This window comes from Megascapheus bottae, chromosome 31 (genome assembly GCF_031878675.1).
Source record: "Megascapheus bottae isolate mThoBot1 chromosome 31, mThoBot2.hap1, whole genome shotgun sequence".
NCBI classification, from domain to species: Eukaryota; Metazoa; Chordata; class Mammalia; order Rodentia; family Geomyidae; genus Megascapheus; species Megascapheus bottae.
Genome location: NC_143539.1, coordinates 6,928,908 through 6,951,434, shown reverse-complemented (window position 1 = coordinate 6,951,434; position 22,527 = coordinate 6,928,908). Strand labels below are relative to the sequence as shown.

At 49.0% G+C, this 22,527-nt stretch overlaps 2 protein-coding genes across 2 annotated transcripts in view; one reads left to right on the top strand and one right to left on the bottom strand.

Moving 5' to 3' along the window:
• Positions 1-1,725: 1,725 nt before the first annotated feature.
• Positions 1,726-12,507, bottom strand: Gmfg (glia maturation factor gamma). The gene is made up of 8 exons (XM_090322532.1): positions 12,415-12,507; positions 10,655-10,768; positions 6,772-6,868; positions 6,466-6,515; positions 5,103-5,152; positions 3,296-3,378; positions 2,332-2,405; positions 1,726-2,182 (listed from the first exon to the last, which is right to left on the bottom strand). The coding sequence occupies exons 1-8, from the start codon at positions 12,505-12,507 to the stop codon at positions 2,111-2,113; spliced, it is 633 nt and encodes a 210-aa protein (XP_090178658.1). The 3' UTR covers positions 1,726-2,110.
• Samd4b (sterile alpha motif domain containing 4B) overlaps positions 11,188-22,527 on the top strand; it is a 27,342-nt gene continuing 16,002 nt past the window's right edge. The window contains exon 1 of the mRNA XM_090322115.1: positions 11,188-11,613. The gene's annotated coding sequence lies outside the window, so the exon portion shown is untranslated. The remainder of the gene's footprint in view (positions 11,614-22,527) is intronic.

Genomic DNA, 22,527 nt, shown 5'->3' with positions numbered 1-22,527 from the left:
TGATTGGGTCTTTGATGATCACCAGGCTACATGCAAACAGAAATTTATCTTTGAAGAAGTGGGAACCTTAAGGAGGAGGAGGAAAGAAGAAAAAGTTTTTTAAATCTCTTGCCAAACAGTCTGACCATTGATGACAGGATAGCCTGGAGTTCAAGTTCAAACTGCACACACCATTGGAGCCAAACAACTATATTTGGCTTCTATGCCTCATTTTCTTCATTTTTAAAATAAGGGATCCAGGGCTGGGAGTTTGGCCTAGTGGTTAAAGTGCTTGCCTAGCATGCACGAAGACCTGGGTTCGATTCCTTGGTACCACATATATAGAAAAAGCCGGAAGTGGTGCTGAGGCTCAAGTGGTAGAGCTCTAGCCTTGAGAAAGTCCAAGGACAGTGCTCAAGCCCTGAGCTCAAGCCCAGGACTGGCAAAAAATAAAATAAAATAAGGGATCCAGGTATAGTGATACTGGTCTAGAATTCCAGTATTCCCAAGGCTTGAGGCAGAAGGATCTCAAGTCTAAGGCCAGCCCCAGCTATACAGATCAACCTAGTCTCAAAAAAAAAAGAAAAAAAGTGGATAATCATAGTATCTTCTTCATGGAGTTTTGAAAGGATTAAATGAGTTAATGCCTGTGAAGTGCTCTGTATAAGTACCAGGGCACAGAAGGCGCTCTCGATAGCAGAGTTAGCTATTATCATACAGTGGAGGATATCGAAGTGCATGACCTTTAGACAGGTCTCTTTGCCTGTTTGACTTCAGCAGGCCAAGAGTTGCCCGATGTGTTTATTGCATGCTTCTTGTGACTCCTAGATGCATGCCTTCCTCCCCTCGTCAGGGTGAGCCACTACAATCACTAAGGACAGAAGGGAAAAATGGGGATGAGGAGAGGCCAGTCACCAAGAGACAGGGCCTTAGCCAATCCCTTCCGCCCGGGAAAGTGAAATTAGGGGCAAGAGAGGGCCGATGTCTTTATGGCCCAGTGCAAAAAAAAAATGATTAAAGTCCTTAAGCAAGAGACTTGGGACTGGGGACAGGGGAGCCCGGGATGGATGGAGCAGGGTGGGGTGATGAGAGACCCCGGTGAGGTGGAGGTAGTGAATGGAATAAGATTGCAACTGGCTTTTAGGCTCTCCCTGAGGAATGCCAGGGTGGGGGGAAGGGCCGCCCAGACCCAAGGTCACTATGTCATTGTTACCATGGCAACGGCCACCTCTCTGCAGGGAACCTAGAAAGGGGTGGTGGCATGTGGTGTGGTGGGGGGTGGGGGAAGAGTTTTCTGGTCCCTGAATCTGGGGATGGAAAAACAAGGAGAGATCTGAAGGAAAAATGGGTTTTGTTTCATCATCTCAGTAAAGAGTTACTCATATCATTGTTCTCAGAGCCTGGTATACCAGAGGTGCTCAATAAATACCCTTCAGAGACAGGATGGAGGGTTGACCCAGTGTGAATGTCCCTAGATCCCTGATTATCACTGGAAGGCAGGAAGAATCAGAAACAGGGGGGAACCAGGGTCATCATTTCTTGTTCCTGCAATGCATGGGAGTCCTCACCTCCTTAACCAGGGAGCCCTCACACCTATCCATCCAATCAAGCACCCAAACCACTGGCCACCAGCAACTTCTGAGCTTCTGGAGCCATTACAATCAATTCATTTAACTTCTTGACCTTTAAATTCTCAGTATTCAGGACAAGCGCTGAAGTCCACTAGCACTGAAGCCTAGAAAGCAGGGAGAATAATGTGCAATACCTCCTTTACCCTCGGGGGTGCTTGTTCCCTTTAACAATAACACCCCTGCCCCCCTCCCCATAGATTCAGAAGACTCAGCTCTCTCACTCCCACTCCCAAGAAATCCCATAGTCTCTGGCCTCTCCTCCTAGGACACAGGTGTCTGAAAAATGTGTGTCCCCACCAAGGTCTTCTGCCCCCTGTTGGCTACAGGCTGGAACTGCAGGACTACCACCCACAAACATGAAGTCTGAGGATCTGAGTTCTTGCTTTTTTTTTTTTTAATTTAATTCTTTTCTGGTTTTAGATGTTTGGATGGTAGGAGTCTGGAGTCTTCCGTCCCGCTTGGGGCTCAGGCATGAAGACTTCAAGTGTCTGCTTCAGATGTCAACGAAAGAAAGACAACTTCTCCTGGAGCCAGGCTTCAGTGAGGTCGTCCGTGGTGCGGATTTCAAACACCTGAGCAGGGAGAGAGATCTCCTCATTAGGACTGCATGGGGCTGCAGGCAGCTGACATCCAAGGATTAGAGGGTAAAGATCCAACCTCCTCCCTCAGCCCCAGGTGTACAGCCCCTCAGGAATCTAGACACTCCCACCCCACCACACACCTTGGTGAGCTCAGCCGTCTGCACCAGCCTGTTCTTACTCCCGGCATACATCATCTGCTGCTCAGGTTTGCAGCCTGTGTGACACAGAGATAAAGAGTGTGTCACTGGGGGGGACCCCAGAGTGCTTAGTGACACTCTAGAAATGTCTGTCAAGGTGGCAGTTTTCAGATGGCCTTTGAAACTGCTTTGGGAGGTCCTGGAATGCCCTATTGAGTTTCTTGGTTTGTTTGCTTGGGGGCTTCAAGTTCTTGTGGGCGGGGGAGAGTGGGGGGTGGTCCTCCAGCTTCAGGGCCAGATGTATGGATTTCTAGGTAAAAGCAGGGAAGGGAGTGACTTCTGCTTGGGGACAGAGGGTGTGTGGCTTTGTTCTCTAAGTTCTCTCTCTCTCTCTCTCTCTCTCTCTCTCTCTCTCTCTCTCTCTCTCTCTCTCTCTCTCTCTCTCCCTTTCCCTCTCCTCTCATTCAGCAAGTCCTGCCTTTTTTTAAAAAATTCTTTTAGGTTGGTCCTGGGGCTTGAACTCTGGGCCTGGGCACTGTCCCTGAGCTCTTCAGCTCAAGGTTAGTAGCTCTGTACCACTTTGAGCCACTTCCAGTTTTCTGGTAGTTAATTGGAGATAAGAGTCTCATGAATTGTCATGCCCAGGTTGGCTTTGAACTATGATCCTCAGCTCTCAGCCTCCTGAGTAGCTAGGATTGCAGGCATGAGCCACCTCACCTGGCTAAGTCCCACCCTCTTTTACACGCTTTATTTGGGCCTTAAAGCATGCCAGGGCCTTCTGTGCTACCACTCCACCTCCACCTTCCTGCTCTAGCACAGGCAATCCACATGTATGTGTGTGTATATCTATCTATCTATCTATCTATCTATCTATCTATCTATCTACACACACATCCACATACACTCACACCCCTGGTTCCCCAGAGCCTAAGCTCATCTCTTCAGGACAAGGAAAGTGGTTTCTCACCCACAGGGCTGGAGAAGATAAAACATAAAGGGTAGGACACTCGGCCATCTGTATGCACGTACTTGTAGCTGTAGACCACAAACCTAGGCGAGCAACAGAGAAATTACACTCAGGACTTGAGTCCCTCCTCAGCCTTCAGTCATCCCCCTCCTTCCCCCTTCCCCCTCCCCTGGCAGAAGTGGTGCTGTGGCTCAAGTGGTAGAGCTTGTGGTAGGGTCCACAGGACTGGTTAATAAAATAAATAAATAAAAAGATAATTGGGCTGGGATGTAGCTCAGTGGCAAAGTACTTGTCCTGCAAGTGCAACATCCTGGGTTTGATTCCCAGTACATATATATATATATATATATATATATGCTCATATTCATATTCATATGTATACATATAGGCACAAATGGTATAAACAAATTTATCTGTATAAACAGAAGTGATAATACAGAATTTTCTCTAACCACCAAAAAGCCAAAAGCATAGATGTGGCTCAAATGGTAGAATGCCAGCCTTGAGCAGAAAGCCAAGAGATAGCTCAAGGCCCTGAGTTCAGGCACCATGTTAGGCAACACTCTACCACTAGGCCAAACTTCCAGCTCTTACCTATTTTTTTCCAGGGGGGGTGTTAACTGTGTATTTTTTGTCTTTTCTTCTTTGGTACTGGGGATTGAACCCAGGATGTTGCACTTGCGAGGTGGTGCTTTGCCATTGAGCTACATCCCAGCCGTTTTTTAATTTTTTTTTTTGCCAGTCCTGGGCCTTGAACTCAGGGCCTGAGCACTGTTCTTGGGCTTTCTTAAGTCTAGAGCTCTATCACTTGAGCTACAGAACTACGTCCAGCTTTTTTTCTATGTATATGGTACCGAGGAATCAAACCTGGGTCTTTGTGCTTGCTAGGCAAGCACTCTACCACTAGGCCAAACTCCTAGCCTCCCCCCACTTTTGTTTTAAGTTTTTTAGTTAGACACTGGGGGCTTAAGCCTGTACTCCTAGCATCTCAGGAGGCTTATATCTGAGGATCACACTTCAAAGCAAGCTTGGCAAGAAAGTCCATGAGACTCGTATCTCCAAAGAACTGCCAAAAAGCTGAAAGTAGAGCGGTGGCTCAAGTAGTAGAGCACTAGTCTTTGGCACAAAAGCTTAAGAGACAGTACCAGACCTTGAGTTTAAGCCCCAGGGATGGTATGCATACACACACACACACACACACACACACACACACACACACACACGCACACACGCACAGAGATAATCTGATTTATTAAATTGAAATGTCCTTTTGTATAACTACTTAAAAAAAATTTTTGGCTGATCCTGGGGCTTGAACTCTGGGCCTGGGCACTGGCCCTGAGCTCTTCAGCTCAAGGCTACCCCCCTACCCCTTAAGCCACAGCACCACTCCCTGTTTTCCAGTTGTCAATTTGAGATAAGAGTCTCTGGGTCTTTAGTGCCTGGGCTGGCTTTGAGCTACAAGCCTCAGATCTCAGCCTCCTGAGTAGCTGGGATTACAGACATGAACCACCATGCCCAGGTTAAATTTTTTTTAATAAATATTTTGATGTTTTTCAGAAATAAAGCCAGTAAGATATTGAGACTAAAGTAAAAAAACAAATTCTAAGCCAATATAATATAAATATAAATTAGTAGAATTCTGCAATGAAATAATATTACATCAACCTAGAATAGGAAGTCTTCATCTCAACCACAGAGACCCCAATTCTATGCACAGGACAGAAGCCCAAGGGATCCCTAAGTCCGGGCTTCCATCATCACGCTCTCCCCACAGTCCAGTCCTCCCCTTCCTTCACCCGGGTACCTGGGCTGTCTCTCTGGCAACTCCGATTTCAGTTCCTCTGGAGAAATATTCTGAGATGGGGGACAGGTAGGAGAAAAGAAAGCAAATAAAGGCCATAAATAAGCTTTCCTTCTCCCTCCCTCTCTCCCTCCCTCTCTCCCTCCTCTTTCCTTCTCTCTTTCTTCCTGCCAACCCTGGGGCTTGAACTTAGGGCCTGAGCACTGTCCCTGAGCCTCTTTTGCTACTGGCTAGAGCTCTACCACTCAAACCACAGCACACAGCTCAGTATGTGGTACTGAGGAATCAAACTCAGGGCTTCATGCATGCTAGGCAAGCACTCTACCACTAGGCCATGCTCCTGGCCCCTAATCACTTTCTTAATCATCAGACTCTCCCAAAACAGTAGAAAGTAGGTCCTGTTCTCATACCCATACAACCCAGAGACATTAAGACACTTGCCCAAGGTTGCACAGCTAGGAAGTAGCTGAATTCAGATTTGCATCTTTGTTCCCATGGTAACCATTTCACTATCCTTCCTTTCATAGGGTGGGTGGAAGCTCAACTCGTAGCCAGTCCTATCCCCAACACCCCAAAAAGCCACAATCAGAAGGAAGCCTTACCATCAATGATCATGTACTGATAAAGACATGGTGGCTTCATTGTCTTCCTGCGTACAAAGGGGTTCTGCTAACTTAATGAGCTTAGACTCATTTTCCTTCAAGTGCCAGGGATGTACTAGTATTTGCGCGTGTGTGTTTGTGTGTATGTGTGTGTGTGTGTGTGTGTGTGGAGGGGGTGGGTGGGTGTGCGCGCCACTCCTGGACTTGAACTCAGGGCCTGGGTGCTGTCCGTTAGCTTTTTTGTTCAAGGCTGGTGTTCTACCACTTGAACCATAGCCCCCTTTTTGGATTTTTGCAGGTGAATTGTAGATTAGGGCTCAAAGGCTTTTTCCTTCCTTTCTTTCTGGTCTGAAACCCGGACTCAAACTGTACCTGCTGCTCTTTCTCATTGGGTAGCACTTGATGGACTGATCTACGTCTCCAACCCCCGAGGACTTTCTTGATTGGGCTGGCTTTGAATTGCCATCCTCAGATCTTAGTTTCCTGAGTAGCTAGGATTACAGGTGTTAGCCACCAGGGCCTGGCAGTATCACTTTATTGAGCACATAACATACTCCAGGCCTTAACCTCAGGTTACAGATTAAGCCATTGGATCTGTAAGCAGTCTGTGAGAGTGCATAGGTAAAATCAGAGACACACAAAGGAACTGTGGACTCCAGGTTCTTTGTAGCTCCCAGTGACCGGATGACTTAGCATCCATTCTAGGTCCTTTCAGTCCTCAGTACCCCCTTAGGAGGATCCCGTTCCCCCTCCCAGACCCTCACCTGAAATTCTTCCTCCAAAACCACCATTTGCCGGTCTTTATCCACCTTCACTGGGGAAAGGAGCGCACGTAGGGATTAGATCTCCCACTCGACTCTAGCCACGCCCTCGTGCACGCCACGCCCACAATACTAGCCCCGCCCATACCACGCCCACACAGCCTGCTGGACCCACCCCTTTAACGTCACGCCGGCGTTGGCTGGGAAGCCACGCCCCTCCGTGCCACGCCTGTCTTGGTGACAGTGGCCCCGCCCCTTTTGCCCCTCCCCCAGGCTTCCCTGTGCGTGGGGCGGGGGGATGTCACTCACTTATGATGGCTGCATTGTCTGTCTCTTTTCGGAAGCGGAATTTCCTCAGCTTTTCCTTTAGCTCCGGATCCACCTCGCACACCACCAAGGAGTCAGACTGCCAGAAGGATCAGGAAGACTTGAGTTGGTCTGGACTGAACCCCTGTGTCCCTTCTCCCAGCCTCAGTTTCTCTCTCCAGGAAAGGTCACCCGGCCCAGGAGTCAGGGTAGAGGCTGGAGGAAGGAGATCCAGGCATCCATTTGCCCAGAGCTAAGTCCAGCACCACCACATCTCTTCTCCAGCCAGATCCTTCCCCACAGCTGAGTCCCTTCCCCACCTGCGACCTTCAGGCCACAGCTGACCGCCACCCCAAGGCCCTTCCCACCGCAGCCCCACTCAAGCCCCAGCCCCTCGCCCTTCCCATTCAGCTCCTGGCCCCCTGACCATGGCTTGCAGCGCCTTCTTTTCTCAGTTCCGCTGTCTTCTAGGGGTGGGGACCACGGCTGTGGGGGGCGGGCTGAAGGGTAGGGGGAAAGTTTCATGCAACACCACATCCTGTTTATGCCAGTTCTGGGACAACTGTCACTCAGGGCTCCTCCTTCTCCTTCCTTCCTCTAATGGGCCAGGATGGTTCAGGCTTTGTAATCACTCAGACCAGGGTTCAAAGACGGCCTTGCTGGTGGCCCTAGCTACATGGCTTCACTCTTCTGTTTCTGGATCTTAGTGAGGATCATTAACTTCATCTGTCTCCCAGCATGGCAGATTTGCTGAGCAGGGTGATTCTTCCCTTGGCAGGAGGATCCTGAGCGCCAAGTCTTCAAAATACCAACTTTTAGAGATTCAATTGCCCGGACCTGGCTCACACTGGACTTTATCATGGCCTCCATGACCCTACAACCATGTCAGATGCATAACTCTCCCCCCATATTTTATTTTTTGCCAGTCCTGGGGGCTTGAACTCAGGACCTGGGAACTGTCCTTGGATACTTGGTGCTCAAGGCTAGCACTCTGCCACCTGAGCCACAGCACCACTACGGGCTTTTTCTGTGTATGTGGTACTAAGGAATTGAAACCAGGGCTTCATGCATGCTAGGTGAGCACTCTACCACTAGGCTATACTCCCAGCCACCCCTCTCCATCTTAACCACTAGACTGTTGGGTTTGGGTCTTGGTGGCTCATGCTCGTAACATCCTAGCTCCTTAGAGGCTGAGATCTAGAGGATCACAGTTCAAAGCCAGCTTGAGCAGAACAGTCAGTGAGACTCCATTTTCACAATAACTAGCAAAAATCTGAGCTGCAGATGTGGTTCAAGTGGCAGAGCACCAGTTTATAACAAGCCAGCCAAGTTATGAGTTCAATTTTAGCACCCTCCCCAAAAAAAGTGTTCTGAGGAGTGGGGATGTGGTTTAATGTTAGAGAATATGTTTACCCTATCTATGCAAGGCTCTTGGTTCCACTAAAAGAAAGAAAATATTTTGTATCGCCTCCTTTTCCATCTTGAAATGAAATTCCTAGGTAATGTGACCTAGTTGCACACATAAATTTTTAAAAAATCAATATAATAACCCTAACTGTCAAATAAAGAAGAAATAACAGTAAAGTAATTTATGAGCGAAACAGATATATTTTAGTGAGAAAATCCAAGCAAACAAAAGTGAATGTTCCTGGGGACCTGGCCCCATTGTGATCCCTGAGCTGGCTCCCTCCCTAGTAATGGGGAGCCCCACTTTTCAGTTGACCCCTACTCAGTCAAGTGTGTTTCTGTGACTGTCCTCTCTCACACCTCTGTCATTTATTCCTTTCCCTAGTGGGTCATTTCCTTGGGCTTACATAGTTATTTCTCTCATTTGAAAACCTAAAAACCCACTGGGTATGACTGTGTACTTTTATAATCTCAGCTACTCTGAAAGTGATGATAAGAAGATGATAGTCAAGTAGGAGACAGACAGTACTTCGAAAATAATATAAAGTAGGAATTTCTGTATAACATATAGGACACCCTTGTATGACTAATACTTGTTAATAAAAATTCAGAAGAAGTAAAAAGTGATTGTATATAGAGATTCCCTTCTTGAATACTTATTTGTTAAACACGTCATCTGAAATATGATGTAAAAATCAATGTTAATACATTCTTTAATAAAAAGAATGAAGTAAAAAGTGTGTGGCAGTAAAGCACCTGTTTAGCAAGCTCAAGACCTAGAATTCAAATATCATTATCTTCAAAAATAAATACAGGGGGCTGGGAGTTTGGCCTAGTGGTAGAGTGCTTGCCTAGCATGCACAAAGACCCGGGTTCAATTCCTCAGCACCACATACATAGAAAAAAGCCAGAAATGGTGCTGAGGCTCAAGTGGTAGAGCTCTAGCCTTGAGAAAGTCCAAGGACAGTGTTCAGGCCCTGAGCTCAAGACTGGTCTTGGGGGGCTTGAACTCAGCCTAAGCTCTGTCCCTGATCTTTTTCACTCAGTCCTGGGCTTGAGCTCAGGGCCTAAACACTATCCTTGGACTTTCTCAAGGCTAGAGCTCTACAGCTTAAGCCTCAGCATCACTTCTATGTATGTGGTACCAAGGAATCAAACCTGGGTTTTCCTGCATGCTAGGCAAGTACTCTACCATTAGGCCAAACTCCCGGCCCTACTTTCAGCTTTTTGATGGTAAACTAGAGATAAGAGTCTCTCAGATTAATCTGGGCTGGATTTGAACTTGATTCTCAGATCTCAGCCGCCTAAGTATTACAGGAGTGAGCCACAGGCACTTGGCCAAGAAAAGGTATTTAATAAATGAGTCAGCATGAAAGGGCACACCCACATCTATCTATGCAACAGAAAAGTTGTGACTTCTGTGTAAGGAGGTACTAGTTGGGTTTCTGTTTTTTTTGTTTTCTTTCCCCAGTCCTGGGCTTGAGCTCAGGGCCTGAGCACTGTTCTTAGACTTTCTCAAGGCTAGAGCTCTACCACTTGAGCCTCATCACCACTTCTGGCTTTTTATATATGGTACTGAGGAATCGAACCTGGGTCTTCTTGCATGCTAGGCAAGCACTCTACCACTAGGCCAAACTGCCGGCCCACTAGTTGGGTTTTGTGACATCTCTGCCCTGGTTTGAAATGGCCTTTCCACCCGGCCTATGTGAGAATTGCATCCCTTTCTGGTTTTGCCCTTCTTGCTGCCCCCCATTCCCCCCATTTCAACTCAGGGCCTGGGCACTGTCCCTGAGCCTCTTTGTGTTCAAGGCTAGCACTCTACCACTGGAGCCACACCGCCATTTCCAGTTTTCTTATGGTTAATCGGAGATAAGAATCTCTTGGGCTTTCCTGCCCAGTCTGACTTTGAACCTCGATTCTCAGATCTCAGCCTCCTATGTAGCTAGGGTAACAGGCGTGCGCCGCAGCCTGCCTGGCTTTGCTGAGCCTTTTGATGTTAAAGTGCCAATTCCTAGTTGCAAACTCCCTGCATGTCTTCATTTCTTAGGATTTCCCTGGGTGTATTCATCCTTTAGACTTCCCTGGGCTTCATCCCTCTCACAGCTTCAATCATTTTTAACTCGTAATCTCTGGCTCCGATTGCTCCCCCTCTCCCCCAGTTTGTGGAGTCTTCCGGGACCTCCTCACTGACCACCTTGAACGTCCCCTCCTACCTGCAACACCGCCTCCTTTCCCAACCACCCCGCTGTCCCGGTTCTCCCCCCCCCCCCCCGCTGCTTCCCTGGCCCCTCTAGATCTAGTTCTTCCAAATGTACTTTCCATACACACACGCCAAAGCCATCAGTCCCAAGCCCTCAACCACCTAAGAGACTCCCAGTCACAGGACAAGCCCAAACTCCCTCCAGTGGCCAAACATCTGGCCGCAGCTCATCCCTCCCCACTCCAACCCCGAATGCATTGCTCCTTGAATTCCACTAACAAGCCATCCACACGCCTCCGTCTTCCGAGGGCCTCCTGACGGGTGGGGTGCGCCAGTCCCCTCCTGATTAATTGCCACGGAGGCAGGACACTTTGAAGACTCGTTGCTACCGTCCTATTTACTGATGGTGTCTTTTCCGCCGGAGACGTCTTTTTTCTCTTTGCCTCCTAAATGGTCTGTATCCAGCCTCTCCCCTGCCCGCCCCCGCCCACTTGTCACAAGGGAGATGGGCTCAGAGTGGCACTGGGGCGTGGGGACCAAGGTGTGAAGGCGCGCTCTCCCTCTCCCCCTCTCTCTCTTCCCCTCCCCCCTCTCCCTCCACGATCGGGGACGTCGTTGGGCTCCGGCCTTGAGTGAGGCGTGTCAGAGGGGCGGGGTGGCAGGGGACTGGAACGCCAGAATGAAGAATTGTGACTCCGAAGGAGCCCTGCGCGAGATTGCCCCCTGCCGGCTCGGAGGGCCAATCACAAGGCTCTGCAGGCCCGTTGCCCTTGGCAACACCGCGCGCGCCCCGCCCTTTCTCCCGCCCTCCACTTAGAGTCCAGGCCTGGCGGCCTGCCCATCACCCTCACGTCTGACCAATCCCATTAAAGAGAGGGCGGGCATTTTGGGCCTCGTTCCAGCCCCATCGCTCCCCTCCCTGGTCAGGACCCCGCCTTTTCGGCGCACACCTCCCGCCCTTCGGGCTGCCCTCGCCGCGGGTTGGCTAGTGCCCTGTTCGTCACCTGGGCGTAAGCTAATGGCGGCGCGCGATGGGCCCCTCAGGGCGGGGCCAGGGGCGGTGACGCACGGCGCGGTGACGCAGCGCGACGGCGGCGGTGGCGGCGGCGGTGGTCGTTGAGGGAGGAGGGAGGGGAGCTTGCGGGCCAGAGAGGGGGCGACGGCGGCGGCGGCGGTGGTGGTGGTCTGAGAACCGGGCGGCGGAGGCGGCGGCGGAGGCCGAGGCCGAGGTCGAGGAGGTGAGTCTCGGGCCCGGGCCTGGCGAGCGCGGGGCGGTGGCGGGTCAGGGCGCGCGGCGCTCCCCCTCGGGGCGACCCAGGCCGTGCGGGCGGCCCCGCCCCCTCTGGGACCCTGAGCCGCGGGCGGCGGCGGGCGCGAGCGCGGGCCTCGGGGGGCCTAGGGCCCCTCGGGGAGCTTCCTTCCGAAACGTCCCCACGCCCTCGCGGTCGTCGAGGGGTCGGGCTGGGGAGCTCCCTCCTGAAGCCGCGTCCCTAGGTCCGGGAAGCCCCCCGGCCGGTCCGACGGGCCTCCCCCGAAGTCACCCTCCCCTTCCAACCGCCGTCTCCGGGGACCTCGGTGTGACCGCCCTCCCCACCCCAGCCTTGCTCGCTGCCTCACACCCGTGGCCCCCAGCCTCCCAGAGCGAAAAAATACCCCGCAGAGGCCACTCCTCGTCCGTTCTCACCGGGTATCTGCTACGTTTTCCCCTAGATTCCCTCCTCTCCCCCCACCCCCCCAAAAAAAATCCAAACCCACCAACGTAGCAACCTCTTGCAGAGACCGACCCTATGACGACCTCCCAGACCCTGGGCATTCCAAAAAACCCCACCCACCCACTTGGCCCACCGTCTCACCCAGACTTGTCCCCTCACCTAGTTCAAGATTTCCTCTCCTGCCTACCTCCATTTCCAGAAATCATCTTCGCGATTTGCACCCGTATTCCCCTCCCCAGGTCTCTCTGAGGGAACCTCAAGCATCTTCCCCTAGTCCCAAAAGACCTCCCTGGGCGGCCCCAGGTGCCCCTCGGTCTACAGACTCACCTGAAGCCTTGCACCTGCGTTGTAGCTGTCTTCAAGACACTTGTCCTGACCACAGATCACCCCTCTTCCCCAAAGCTTTCCCAGAGATCTCATTTCCGCCACAGCTTCCCGGCCCGCAGTGCTTTACAAATCGATCTCTTGTACCCCAGGCTTCCCCTGAGACCTCTTTTCTAGAAATCTCTTCTGGAGATTGTCTGAAATCCCCAGAGAACTCTTCTCCCATATTCCAAAACCTTTTCCAAAACCCCTTTTGCAAGATTTCAAGATCTTTTCCAGTAACTCATTCCACCTTGTGTAAGGAACCCCAAATATTCCAACCCTCTCTTACATTCTCTAGAGCACTTCGTAAGTACCCTGTGATTTGGTTTTGGTGAACTTGCTGAAGATCCTCCCTTTGATCCTCCCAAGATCCCAACATGCAACTTTCAGGAACCCCCTGCATCAGAGACCCCAGAAACAACCTCAGGCCCTCCTGAGGTGCAAGTCCAATCCAGAGACCCTCCTGAACACTCCCACCCCCACCCCTGACTTCCTGCATGCTGACTTTTTCCCTCACAGCTTCTCTGTGGAAGGCCCCACACATGTACCTCATCTTCTCTCAAAGTAACTTTGAGCTCCTGCACTTAGAGTCCCAACAGTTTGTTGTGGCGAACTCTGCATCCTGACATTCTCACCACTGCCAGGAGTCTTCCACCTTGTGCCCTTTTGAAGACTACTTAGAAGTTCCTCCCTTGTCAGAGATCTCTGAGAAGTTTTTTTTTGGAAAAAGATTCTTCTGTCACTCCAGTAGTAGGACACACACTCCCCACACACCCATTAGGTCATGTTCTCCAAAACATCCCTGCATCAGGAGCCCACAGCACGTCCTGAGACTTCATCAGATCTGTCCCTCTCCTGACATCCCCCCCCCAAAAAAACCTTATTGAGAACTTTTGTCAAATTACCTTCATTAGGATGCAATCATGGATTCCCGCCATTCTCCTCTGGAATTAGTTCAGACTAATCTGGGCTCTGAGTCCCCCTTTATCCTTTCATAGGCCCCAACTTTCTTCTCCCCCAAGTCTTCTGTCTCTAATTAAAGATCTCTCTTTCTCTCCCTCCCCGTCTTCCTTTCCATCTTCTCCCCTCTACCCCCTTCCCACTCCCTTCATCCTCCCAATTTCTCATACTTGGACAGACTCAGAAACTTGCTGTGCCCAGAGCATTTTCTCAGATTATTTCTTAGGTCCTGCCATCCTGAACCTCTCAGAGATGAAAAGACCCTTAACACCCTCCGTAGAGACGTCTTGGGGGCTTTCCCCATTTTACTTTTCTGCTTTTCACCTTTGAGGGCCTCCTCACTAAAGCAGCTTTTGGCCTATGGCAGTGAGCCTCAAAATATGGTCCCTGGACCAGTAGCAGCATTTGCAAGAAATGCACTTTCTTCTCTCCTACCCAAACCTACTGAATTACAAACCTGGGAGCAGGGCCCGGCAATCTGGGTTTTTTAGCAACCCCTCCTGGTGGTTCTGAAGCACATTCAAGTTTATGAACACTGCTCTCTAGGCGCATTCCCATCATCCCACAGCGGGGGGGCCTTTTTGAAGTCCCCATCCTCCTGGAAACCTCCTTACTCTTTCTGGAAAGGTCTTGACTTCTTCACCAGGTTACCCCACCCTCTGAGTAATTACTTTAGAGTCTGCCTTTGAATGGTTCCTTTTCAGATCTTCCTTAGTGGTTTCCTCCTCCTCGCCTCTTCTGCAGCCCCCAGCTTCTGCTTGAGATTCTAACCTCCCATCATACATGGGTCCCTCTCCTCTCTTCATCTATTGCTCCTCTCATAGGCATTTTTAGATCTTTTCATTCTGTGTCTTAACTGTCGTGTGTCAAGTGGTAGGACACCATTTGCCTTCTCCTCAGTGTCCACTCACCTTTCCTTGGTGGCCTGGTGGATCTGGGAGCCCAGGACTGGATCTTGTTTCTATGGGAATCTCATACCTCACTCCCCATTCAAGTTCAGCACATTCCTGTTCAATTTCTCTCATTCTCCATCCCCTAGCCTCCTTTCCTCACCTGCTTCTCTATTTGGGACTTTCCTGTGCTGCCTCCTGATCTGAGACACCCCAAGTTCTGTTTCTGGTGACCTGCCACACCCTGTCTTTCAGCCCCCCTCAGCCTCTGTAAATCTGGAGCCTTTCTGGGGCTCTCCACTTTTTCCAAGGGATTGTGTTCTCTCTGGAGCCAAGAGGAGGGACCGGAGGCCTATTGCCTGCCTTCAGTGAGCCGCCAGGGCCAGAAGGAGGCTTGGGCAGATACCCAGGGAAAAGCATGAGTTACAGATTCTGCATTGTAGGGGATCTGGCAGTGTGAGAGGAAAGACTTTATGGGAAAGGTGGTATTTGATCTGGGGTGTGTGTGTGTGTGTTCATTCTCTAGGAGTTGGAACCAGGATGAAGTGGCACCCAGACAGAGGAAACAGTTTAAATACTGGGTCACATATAGAATCCTCCGCATCTCTCACATTCATAGGAACCCTCCCTAAGAGAGTAGGTCAAGTACTAGTACTCTCAGATTATGTACATTGGAACAGAGGACAGGTGAGACAAAGAGAATGTCTGTGGGCCCTGGCCAACCCAAAATGGCAGTACCTTAGGTCAGAGCTGGGCATCCTCTTCAGGTAGGGTTGGTGGGTACAGTGGCATTGTGTAGTCATTAGGTATGCAGCCTTTATACCTCATCATCCTTTACCAAGGGCATCTCATTTACCTTCTCTAGGCTTTGCTTGTCACAGCTAAAAAAGTGAAGGGGGTGCTGGGTATTGGTGGCTCACACCTATAATCCTAGCTACTTAGACATCTGAGATCTGAGGATGGTAGTTCAAAGCTAGCCCAGGCAGAAAAGTCTATGAGATCCTTATCTCCAATTAACTTCCAAAGAAAGCCTGAAGTGCTGCTATGGCTCAAAGATGGTAGAGCCCCAGCCTTGTGCAGAAAAGCTCAGGGGCAGCATTCAGACCCTGAGTTTTAAGCCTCGAGACAGACAGACAGACAGACAGACAGACATACACACACACACACACACACACACACACACACACACACAGAAGGTGGTTATAGCCTCCATGCAGTTGTTGCGAGAACTAAATGAATTTATACATGTAACACATTAAGAATAGTGTTTTACACTTAAGTGCTAAGCATTAAAGAAAGTGGCTCATGGGCTGGGGATGTAGCTCAAGTGGCAAAGCACCTGCCTAGCAAGTGCAGTGTCCTAGGTTCGATCCCCAGTACCAAAAAATAAAAGACAAAAAAAAGAAAGAAAGAAAGTGGCTCATTTGAGCTGGATCTTTAAAAATGGAAGTGATAAAGCCTTAGCTCAAAGTAGTTTGAAAAGGGGGTTTTGACAGGCCAGGAGTTTGGCCTAGTGGTTAAAGTGCTTGCCTAGCATGCATGAAGACCCAGGTTCGATTCCTCGGTACCACATACATAGAAAAAAGCCGGAAGTGGTGCTGAGGCTCAAGTGGTAGAGCTCTAGCCTTGAGAAAGTCCAAGGACAGTGCTCAGGCCCTGAACTCAAGCCCAGGACTGGCAAAAAAAAAAAAAAAAGGGGGGGGGGGTTGATCCCTGGCACTGCAAATGGGGGAGGGGAACAGGAGAATTAGTTGGCTCATGTTACTAAAAAGTCCAGGACTAGGCTGGCTTCAGACTGAGCTGCATCCAGAAGTTCAAATTATATATATATATATATATATATATATATATATTTTTTTTTTTTTTTCCCCATTTCTGCACTGAGCGAACATCACCCTTGACAGGTTTCTGCTTTGTGGGGACAGGTGGCCTTTGGTACCTCCTCAGCAGGCACAGTGGGATGAGAGCTCTTTCTTGAGGGTCCCCATGAGTACAAGACAGGTGATGACACAAGATCCATGGATATTTGGGGTTCTGTGCTCTGGAACTGGGTCTCTCATTTTTGTGAACCAAATAGGACTCTGATTGCATCCCATAACCTTGACCTTGCTTACCTATCCTCAGTGTCCTCCATCCCATTCTCTCTGATTATTTGGACCAGAGAAATTGTATGGCTAGTCTGACCCAACTCAACATTCCTTTGGAATATCATTCCTGCCTCTCGGGTGGCCTGGCATGGTGATGGCCTCAAGTGTGGTATCTAGATAAGTCCTTCACCTTGGGCTCAGACATCTGTGAGAGAGTTACATTGATTTCTGTGAACAGAGTTTGGATGGCTAAGGGAGTATGTAATCTATAAAAGAAATCTTAACTTGCTGGGAGCCAGTGGCTCATCCCTGTAATCCCAACTACTCAGGAGGCTGAGATCTGAGGATTGAGGTTCAAAGCCAGTCCAAGCATGAAAGGCCATTTAACCACCAGAAAACTGGAAGTGGTGCTGTGGCACTAGTCTTGAGCTGAAGAGCTCAAAGACAATGCCCAGGCCCAGAGTCCAAGCCCCACAACTTACCAAAAAAAAAAGAACTCGACAGCTCAGGTGGCTCACACCTGTAATCCTAGCTGTTCAGAAGGCTGAGATCGTGGTTCAAAGCCTGCCTGAACAGGAAAGGCCATGAGACTCTAATCGCCTATTAGCTACCCCCCTCTCAAAAAAAACCCTAAAAACTCACAAGTGGAGTTGTGGCTCAAGTGGTAGAGCACTAGACGAGCAAAGAAAGCTCAGGGACAGCACCCACGTCCTGAGTTCAGGCCCCAGGACTGGTGCATATACAAACAAAAAGGAAAGAAAGGGAAGGGGAGAAGCAACATGAGTGTTAAGGAAATAAAGATCATAAGATCAGACCGTATACAGAATGCTCAGAAATGACCACGTTAAGGTAATAACAGCTGAGCTTGATAAACCGGAAAGATGACAGTAGCAGTGGAGGGGAGACCGGGGAATGGGACCATCTAAAGTAAGTGCTGTGTGTATGGAAAGGGCTGTTACACTAGGAAGTTTATCACAGTTATTTGTTGAGAACCTGGGAAGGTGCCAGCTGCTGGGCCAGGGTGAGGACTATAGCCACAGCTTCTCTTCTCTCTGGCTCCCATGTCATGGCTTGAGAAAAGGTACGCTACGATCCCGGCTTCGAGAAGTCACGAAAAGGTGGTTTGTTTTTTGTCTGTTTTTGTTTTGAAATCAAGACTTAGTTTAGAAAGTTCCCTTTGGTTCCTATCTGAGGAAAAAAGAACAAGCATGAAACCAAGGAGGCAAGTTAGGAACAATGCAGGTAGTCCACAGGAGAAAGGAGCGTAGCTGAGAGAAATGATGTATTTGGGGTTTTGAGAAGTCGGGACTTGAGGGATGCAAGAAAGGAATCCAGTGCAGCACTCATTGCTGTCATTGACGACTAAATCCTCTTCATGGCAGGGCAGAATCATTCACCTCGTATTAATTATGTAGGCATAACCTGCCAGTCTGATTCCAGAGCCACTTGGGTTTTAGGAAAGATCACATGTTTAGCTGACATTAGAGAAAAGAAATGTTAGTGTCTGATCATGGCATATGCCTGTAATCCCAATTTAGAGACTAAGGCAGGAGGATCTCAGATTTGAAGCCAGTGTAGACTACATAATGAGACCAATAAAACCCTGATGACTTTTCTTCAGGAAGAAGTATCAAAGATGACAAACCCTTGGAGGGGTCACTCGGAGGTTGATAGTGTAATAATATCCAGGATTGGAGGCCCTAGCTAAGGGAGAGAAAGGGAGCCTGGGAAAAGTCAACAGATTTCCAAATCTCTCATCTCTGGGGGCGGGGACCTACCTTTCTCCTCCCTTCTCCTTCCCTTCCCCAGGACCATTCTTCACTGAGGCTACAGTGTGGTTTCTGAAAACCATAGTTCTTATGAGAAAAATTGGGCTTCTTTGGCTTCTGACATTCTTCTCTTAGGGTAACTACCTTGTTCATGAAATATATGTTCTTCAGCCACGAGGGGTAAGAGGAAGTAAGAAGAGCCAAGAATAAGCAGGAATGTGTATTTACCTAGAGGTGTTTGCATTAGATGATGTACCTAGACCCAACTTTGTAGGCCCGGAAAAGGACTTAAAGGAAATAGTAATTATTTTATGAGCATGCAAGATGTCTGAAGGCAATGCCTGGCTCTTGAGAGCCTGTATACAGTCATGAATAAGTGGCTTGTCTTCTCTGTGCCTCAGTTTCTCAATCAGGTGAGGCAATTAATATAGTATATAGTAATTACATATTCATGTATTATTCTGTGTATGCCTGGGTTTGCATGCATGCCTGTGCGATGCTCAGGATTGAACCCTGGGCCTTCACATGCTTGACACTGAGCTGTACTTCTAACCTTATGTGCATTTTCAAAATAGGGGGGTTTATGTTAAAAACAAGTTTTGCTTGGCATGTATATGTATGTGCACATATGTATGCGTGTGCATGCACTTGTGTGCTGGTACCAGGACTTGAACTCAGTGCCTGTCTTTGCTCAAGGCCAGCACTCTATTCTTTGAACTACAGCTGCACTTCTGGCTTTTTGCTGATTCATTAAAGATAAGAGTCCCATACTCCTACTGACTTGGCTCCAAACCATGAAGATCCTCAGGCTTCAGCCTCCTGAGTAGCTAAGATTACAGGTGTGAGCTACCATCCAACTCATGCTAGGGGTCCGTCCTTCCTTCCTCCTTCCTTCCTTCCTTCCTTCCCTCCTTCCTTCCTTCCTGGACCTGGGCACTGTTCCTGAACTTTTTTGCTCAAGGCTTGCACTTTATCATTTTGAGTCACAGTTCCACTTCCAGTTTTCTAGTGATTAACTGGAGATAAGAATCTCCTGGACTTTCTTGCCTGGGCTCAGATCTCAGCCTTCTGAAAAGCTAGGATTACTTGCGTGGGCCCCTGGCTCATGCTAGGTATTTTATTTATTATTATTATTTATTATAATTATTATTTTGCCAGTCCTGGGGCTTGTACTTGGGGCCTAAGCACTGTCCTTGGGCTTTCTCAAGGTTAGAGCTCCACCACTTGAGCCACAGCACCACTTCTGGCCTTTTCTAGATAATGTGGTACCAGGAATCAAACCTAGGGCTTCATGCATGCTCCTCAAGCACTGTGCCACTAGGCCAAATTCCCAACCCTACCCTAGGTCTTTTATATATACAATGTTTCCTTCCATTTGTAGAGTAACTTTACTAAGAAAGAAACTGAGTTACTGATCAGAGATCAACATAGTAATTAAGTATCAGCTGTGGTGGTCTAATGTTTTATATAGATGTGATCAAGTAGGGGAAAAAAAACTGCATTTGGTTAATCAAAAGGCAGTGCCAAAGCACTGTGGTCTGTGCTACTCGGACGTGTGGGCCAGTGAAGTGACAGGCCAGGTCAGATACATCCAGGTTTTCAAACGATATGGACAGTTCTTCATTTTTTTCCTCTTCTCTTGATTTGATGCAGCTTTCATCTGTGTGGGCTTCCTTTGGAAGCAGGCTTCTGCCACACGATTGCAGAGGTGCCAGCTGGTAATCTGGACCTTCTTTTGCTGGGTAATTCTAGCAGAAGTTCAAGAAGAACTTTGCTTTTCTTTCTTTCTTTCTTTCTAGAACTTTTCTTCTTCCTTCCTTCCTTCCTTCCTTCCTTCCTTCCAGTCCTGGGGCTTGAACTCAGGTCCTTGAGCACTGCCCTTGACTTTTCTTGAAGCAGCATTCTACCACTTGAGCCATAGCACCACTTCTGGCTTTTTCTGTGTATGTGGTATTGAGGAACTGAGCCAGAGCTTCACGCATGCTAGGCAAGCACTCTACCACACTCCTGACCCAGGACTTTTCCTTCTCGAAGCCTGGAATGGTTCTCTAAGGGGAACTCAGGGTGCTTGCCCATGAGATGGGATGACTGTTTGGCAGGTGAACCCATCATAGGAAGATGCTGTCACAGGAGATGTCTTAGAACAGTTGGTGCTGATGCCTGAGCTGGGTCTTCTTGCTGCAGTCAAGTACCTGGATAGAGGGGCTGGGTCCTCTGCTCCTTCAATGGAAAGAAGTCACACATTTTGTCTCCATCCAGACCAAACACTCCCATCCTGAAGACGTAGGGATCACTTTCTTTAGGAATGATTTTTTTTTTCTTGGTCAGTTGTGGGGCCTGGACGCAGGGCCTGAGCACTGTCTTGGACTTTTCTCATGGCTAGACCTCTACCCTTGAGCCACAGCACCACTTCCAGTTTTTTCCTATGTATGTGGTGCTGAGGAATCGAACCCGGGGGCTTCGTGCGTGCTAGGCAAGCACTCTACCACTGGGCTAACCTCCTGGCCGTAGGGATGAGTTTTTTACAGTATAGTCTTAAAGTAGCTTTCCTAAAGCCCCTCCCTGCCTGATTTCTCCTCCTCCACTCCATCTTCCTGCCAGTTGTGTTCCCTGCGTAGAGGATTGGCTCCTGGATGTAAACCAAAGGCTCTGGGAAGGAGAGTTAGCAGGCTTCTTGTCTTTTCCCTGTTTGTGGCTATCTGTTCCAAGGATCACAAGCTATGCATTTTGCTTTTCTATGTTATAGTTCATACTTGCTGTTTTCATGTCTTTTCCTTTCCAGCATTTAAAGATGGACATTTGGGGGCTGGGAGATTTGGGACCCGGGTTTGTTTCCTCAGTACCATATACATAGAAAAAGCCAGAAGCAGTGCTGTGGCCTTGAGAAAAATCCAAGGCCCTGAGCTCAAGCCCATAACTGGCCCCTCCCCCCCAAAAAAGGAGATTTTTTGGGTTGGAGGTGTGGCTCAAGTGGTGGAGCATCAGCCAGATTTCTAGTTCCTTATTTGAAAAAAACAGACTATGTAGTACTAGACCTCTCTTCTCATGGGACAGCAGGTGACTAGACCTGAATAGTGACTCTGTGTAGACTTGTAGCTCACTGTTGTCCCCACTGGCCTGCTTGAACCACATCTGGCCTGGGGAGCAGTGTGTTGGAGACCCCCATTCTGTCCCAGAGCTTCGCTGGGGAACTTGGATTAATATGTCGCTGTTAGTGTGTTTGGAGAGTCCAGTGTCGGGAAAGTGCCAAGCTCTCTGCCAGCCTCTCAGGAGGCTGAGATCTGGGGATTGCCATTCAAAGCCGGCCCAGACAGGAAAACCCATGACACTCTTTATTTCCAGTTAACTGCCAGAAAACTGGAAGTGGTGCTGTGGTTCAAAGTGGTAGAGTGCTAGCCTTGAGCAAAAAAGCTCAGAGACAGTGCCCAGGCCCTGAGTTCAAGCCCAAAACAACAACAACAAAAAACGAGAGCCTAGCTCTGGTATGTTTGTGGGTTTGGTCCTCTTTTTCCTCTAAATGCATATGAAACCACCCATAGCAACTGAAATGCTTCCTTCTGTCTCAAGAGTTGCCACCCAGTGAAGGAACCCCTCCTACTCCCCAGGGATACCCTTCAGCCTCTGCTTAACCACATCCAGTGGCCTGTAACGGCCCCTGTCTTAGGGTCTTTCCTGAACAGACCCAGTTACCTCACAGTTCTTCTCTACCTGGCAAAAACGTCAACGTGCGTTGTGGAAACTGTCCTCAAGCCTGTGAATTATCACTCCTCTCCCCTGCATCAAGACAGTCAATGACCACTGGTCACACTATGCTTTCTTTGCCACAAAATAGAATGAAGCCTCATTATTTTACTTTAGTTTTACCGGTCCTGGGGCTTGAACTCGACCTCTTTTTTTTTTTTTTTTGCCAGTCCTGGGCTCAGGGTCTGAGCACTGTCCTTGGACTTTCTCAAGTCTAGAGCTCTACCACTTGAGCCATAGCACCACTTCCAGCTTTTTTCTATGTATGTAGTACTGAGGAAATCGAACCCAGGTATTTGCACATGCTAGGCAAGCACTCTACCACTAGGCCAGACTCCCAGCCAAGACTTTTTTTCTCTTTTTCTTGCTAGTTGTGGGCCTTGAACTCAGGGCCTAAGCACTGTCCTTGGGCTTTCTCAAGGCTAGAGTTCTACCACTTGAGCCACAGCATTACTTCTGGCTTTTTTCTATGTATATGGTACGAAGGAATTGAACCTAGGTCTTTGTGAATGCTAGGCAAGCGCTCTACCACTAGGCCAAACTCCCGGCCCCTTAAGACCTCTCTTGCTTGGCTTTTTCTCTCAAGGCTGGCACTCTGCCACTTGAACCACACACCTCCACTTCTGG